The 5046-nt window shown below is 39.5% G+C and overlaps 1 protein-coding gene across 1 annotated transcript; it reads left to right on the forward strand.

Moving 5' to 3' along the window:
- Positions 1–2433: 2433 nt before the first annotated feature.
- GCK72_016634 (uncharacterized protein) lies at positions 2434–3879 on the forward strand (the record flags this gene model as incomplete). Its single annotated transcript, XM_053731600.1, has 3 exons — positions 2434–2540; positions 3308–3644; positions 3691–3879. The coding sequence occupies 3 exons, from the start codon at positions 2434–2436 to the stop codon at positions 3877–3879; spliced, it is 633 nt and encodes a 210-aa protein (XP_053580513.1).
- Between the last annotated feature and the right edge of the window lie 1167 nt (positions 3880–5046).

The raw sequence follows: 5046 nt of genomic DNA on the forward strand, positions 1-5046 counted from the left end.
AATAACAAAAACCCAAAAGCCTAAAATTCCAAATGTTATTATTTTATTACTTTACGGGATTCAGTTTTGACCCAAAACTGTTCATAATACTTTGTATCTTTTCCAAATAATTTTCAATGCCGTTATATAAAAGCCCCCCCCCTTTCCTAGATTTCTGTTTTGTTTTTTGCTCTTTTGACTCTCTCTCTCCCATTCGTCTAGAGTGTTCTTATTTGTTGTGGGGTGAAGCCTGAAGCCCGGCTCCTTTCGTTTTTTTTTCATTTTCCCTTCTCACACTGACCTCCCCCCTTTCCCATTTGGGGGGGGGGGGTCAGAAGTGGATTGAAATGAGCGTTTTTTCAATTTTACTAGGGAAGGTCATGGAGACAGTTTGGAGATATGGAATATGTTATATATAAATAGAAAGCTGAGAAAACGCTGATTTCAAATATATATTCAGTTTTTGCCCTCGAGGTCTGGTATTCGAGAAAAGTGAGGTCAAAGTTTGGATCTTTTCAACGCATAAAATGCGTGCTGTTGTGTAGTCCAAACTTTGACCTTATTTTTCTCGAATACCAGACCTCCAGGGCAAAAACTGAATATATATTTGGAATCAGCGTTTTCTCAGGTTTCCAATGATATTGGTCACGTCCCATAACTCTAAACAGACTACGAGCAGTAGAGCGCACTTTCCCACTCTAAATGTTGCACTTTAAAACCGGAACCAACCTTGTTACCGAGAAAGGCTTTTAACCTGATTAAGGTTGTCCCCTCCCCCTTTTTTTCGTTTTAACAGAAAGAGAGAGAGAGAGAGCTGTTCTTGTGCTCACCCATGCAAATCTGAGCTCCCCTCTAGACATGTACATATACATGCATTTACATTTTTCACTGTGTGTTGTTGAATTTCATTCTGAAGAGATATATGTATTTTTTCGTGTCTCCCTTTGCGATATAACCTTTGCGATATTAAAATTCATAGGTTTTCGGGGGGAAAATGTGACCTTTAAGGGGGGCGGTTTGGAATCTGGGGTCTAGAGAGCGTCATCCAGTTTTATAGGTGAAAACTGAAGACGTAAGGATTCTGAATCTCTTTTTATCTTTTTAACATTTCTTTAGCACTTATCTGGATGTGTTTCTCAAGGGCTAGAAAAATTTCAAAATCAGTTTCTGAAAGCTGAAGTCGTAAGGATTCAGAATCTGTTTTCGAAATTTTGATAGGACAAAAATGAGCGGAGTTACACGACTTTGAAGTTATGGAGCTTATTTTCGAGGGTCGTTCAAACTGAAAGTGGTGTAACTTGGTCAAATTTGATTTCAGAAAAACTTCAAATACAGATTCTGAAAGCTGAAGACGTGATAATTCTGAATCTGTTTTTAAAATTTTTATTGCATAAAACCTGACAAAGATACAAAGGTCTCAATTTCCGTCATTTTCAGTTAGGTTCCACAAGATTCCCAGTTGTGTATCTCGGTTAGCTTTAAAGCTAGAATAAAATTAAATACAGATTCTGAAAGCTGAAAACGTGATAATTCTGAATATGTTTAAAAAAATTTTTGTATCCTCAAAATGGACTAAGATACCCAACTTCGAAATCTGACACTTTTCGTCGAGAGCTGTGAAAAACTCCCAAATTCAAACTCTTGTATCTCGGTCCAATTTGATCGTAGAAAAAATTTAAAAGTAGATTCAGAATCCTCATAATTTCAGCTTTCTAGTCATTTTAATTTTATTTTTGAAAAAATGGATTTTGACTTACTAATCCTACCCAAAGCTATGAATCTGTAAAGCGCGCTTGCACTCCAGTCGTTCACGGTCTCCGCGTTTTTCGTAATGTGAATCAAAACTTGTATTTTACTTGAGCAACTGTTGTGAACGCGCTCCATTAATAACACTGTGCGTTTTAAAACCAAAAAACTTGGAAACTGTGACGTTTCAAAACCGATTGATCCCATTGAATCCAATTTCCCTTTTCCGTCATGTTTCTGACCAAACTAATAATGAAAACTCTTAATCCTCATGCACTTTACTGTCTAGAGACACCGTCTCACAAGCTCCGCCTCCTCATATATAATATTCCAGACGAAACATTCGTGTACGACGCCACGCCCATCCGTCCAACTTCCACCACCGTCACCAAACCAGCATCGTCTTTCGACGGACTACTCGAACAGCTCCTCGCCGTGAGTTTCCAATTTCTTAATTTTGAAAGTGCGCTCTATCGCACAGTGCAGTAGAGCGCTGAAATCTACCCATTCCATTCAAAGTGTATGGATACACTCCCCTTTTTTGCCATCCGGCACCACGACTTCCGTTTGTTCGGGAAGTCAACTTTCGCTTCCATTTTACTTATTGCTCCTATCCTTTTTCTTCTTCTTCTTTTTTTCTTTTTTGTATGTGAGGAACTGGATGACGTTTTCTTTTCCTTTTTCAGACGACGCTCATTCAGCGAACAAATGGGGAACAACGTGCCGTCACGCCGAATGAGTCGAGCGACGGTTCATTTGGAGAATAGTAATGGAGTCGAGAATATGTCGTTTACCGATGCGATTCATTTGTCACCGTGAGTTTTTTCGTGGAAATTCGCAGCGTGGAAAAGTCGCAGCGTGAAATCTCGCAGCGTAAAAAGCTCGGTGCGTTGAAACTCATTGTGAGCTCGTATTGCGAAAGCTAGAACAACGTAGGATATCACAGCGCCAAATCAAGCAGCTTCAAGACTCGCAGCGTCAAAACTTGGAAAGTAAAAAAAGTAGAAACCTGAAAACTCGCGGCGGCGTCGACTCACAACGTGTTAAATACCGGAAAAGTGACTCGCAGCATTCAAAGTTTAAGTTCGTAGCGTCAGAACTGACAACGTTAAAACTCGCAGCGTGAAAACTCGCAGCGTGAAAACTCACAAAATGGAAATTGCCGACGTAACGCTAGCTAAGCACTCAGCGTCAAATTTCACAGCGTGAAAACTCACAACAAGGAAACTGCCGAAGTGACGCTGATAAAGAAAAGTCGCAGCGCACACCTCACAGCGTCAAAACTCATAGCGTGAAAACTCTCAACGTGAAAAAAACATGAAAACACGCACCGTAAGATCTCACATCGTCAAAACTCGCAGCCCCGTTATTATTAGCAGCGTGAGAGTTCGCAGCGTGAAAACTTGCTGCGTTGAAACTCATTACGAGCTCATATTTTGATAGCTGAAAAAACTCGCAGCGTTTAATCTCACAGCGTAAAAATTTGCAGTGTGAAAACTCGCAGCGTGAAATCTCACAGCGTGAAAACTCACAGCGTGAAAACTCCCGACGAGTTCTTTCTCCCAACCATAAACTTTTCCAGCCACCAAGTCCAACTGCTCACCTCCACCTGGCCTCGTATCAAAACCCAATCCACTCTATTCACTCAAGTCTTCAAAGTTCTTATGCAACGCTCTCCAGTCTGTCGGGAAATGTTCCAAAAGATGTCGATTGTCGGCGGATTCAGCAGTAACTCAGTCTGTGATCTTAATTCTCACGCTAAACTTCTCTGTGAGCTTTTGGACACCCTCATGACAGATCTCCATCAGCCAGCGAAGATTGTTCTGGCAAAGTGCCAAGACGTCGGAGCGGCTCACGTGAACATGAATGAGAAATGCTGTGGCGTTGTGTTCGATCAACTCGGAGAAGCTTTCACAGAGGTATGTTCTGAAAATAGGCCACGCCCACTCAGATCTCGAATTCCAGCTCATCACAAAAGTGGAGTGCGTCCGCTCGAAACGTGAAGCCGTTAAAAGTTGGATGTGTGTGATATCCTATATGGCTGACAGTATCAAGAGCGGATATATGGAGGAGTGGGCGAAGAAGAGACGCAGCAATAATCAGCAACCAGTTGGGGCGTCGTGTGAGTTTTTGGGACATGTGTTTTCCACGTGAAAAAGAAAATAGTTGAAAGAAACAGCAAAATTATATGAAAATTGATGAATCAGGATGTGATGTGTGAACTTTTTGTGAACAATCATGTTGTGAAATTGCTGAAAATTTCGCAATTGTCGAAATGCTTCAAAATTGAGATTTCATAGAAAACTTTAAAACTTTGAAACAAAAAAAGTCTAGATCTTCATTTTTGTAGTTAAGAATTTGTGTAACTAATGAATTCGAGGGAAATCTGACTTTAGCAGAGACGGTAGAGTGTCTACTTTCATACGCTGCTGATCTTTGAAGACTCATATCTTAAAAGTTAGAAAAGTTGTCGAAAGGTTATCAACTACAGAAATTGAATTCTAAAATAGAGCTATCTATAAAATGTAAAATTTCAAAATTTACATTTAATTCAACTTCAGGGCAAGCTTTCAAAGTGGGTAATATTTAGAGAACCTCGCGTCACTGCGCTTCCTTGCTAGGGAAAGTCATGGAGTCCGTTTGGAGATATGGGACATGACTTATATCATTGGAAAGCTGAGAAAACGCTGATTCCAAGTATATATTTTACTTTCGTCCTCGAGGTTTGATATCCGAGAAAAACAAGGTCAAAATTCCGCTAAAATGATAGATTATTTACTTTCTGACAAACGAAAATTAAAAAGTAGGATTTTTGAACATCCAGACATTTGGACACACCGACAGACAGATAAACCCTAAGTTTGTGTTTTGGGAGGCGCTTTAAGCTCAGAAGTCTAATTAATACCAACAAATTTTTTTTTGAGTTTTTTTTCAGATATTTCTAACTCTCTGAAAACTCAAGTAAAACTTAAGGTATTAATATAATTTTGACGGTCTTGACTTGGTTTTTTATATGAACTACATTTTAAGAAATTTGGACCCATAGGCCTCAAGCATTATACCTAAAAATACAATAATTCTCTACTTTAACAAATATTGACCTCGTTTTTCTTGAATACCAGCCTTTGGGGACAAAAATTGAGTAGATATTTGGAAACAGCGTTCTCTCAGCTTTCCAATTATATAGATCACGTCCCATATCTCCAAACTGACTCCATGGTCTTCCCACGTTAGTTTGCACCTCAAAGGCGGCGTATCTTAAAACCAAGAACAGCTATCAAAAAGTTGTCAACTAGAAAAATGAAGATCTTTACTTTGTTT

The sequence above is a fragment of the Caenorhabditis remanei genome, chromosome V, assembly GCF_010183535.1.
Source record: "Caenorhabditis remanei strain PX506 chromosome V, whole genome shotgun sequence".
In the NCBI taxonomy this organism is placed as follows: Eukaryota; Metazoa; Nematoda; class Chromadorea; order Rhabditida; family Rhabditidae; genus Caenorhabditis; species Caenorhabditis remanei.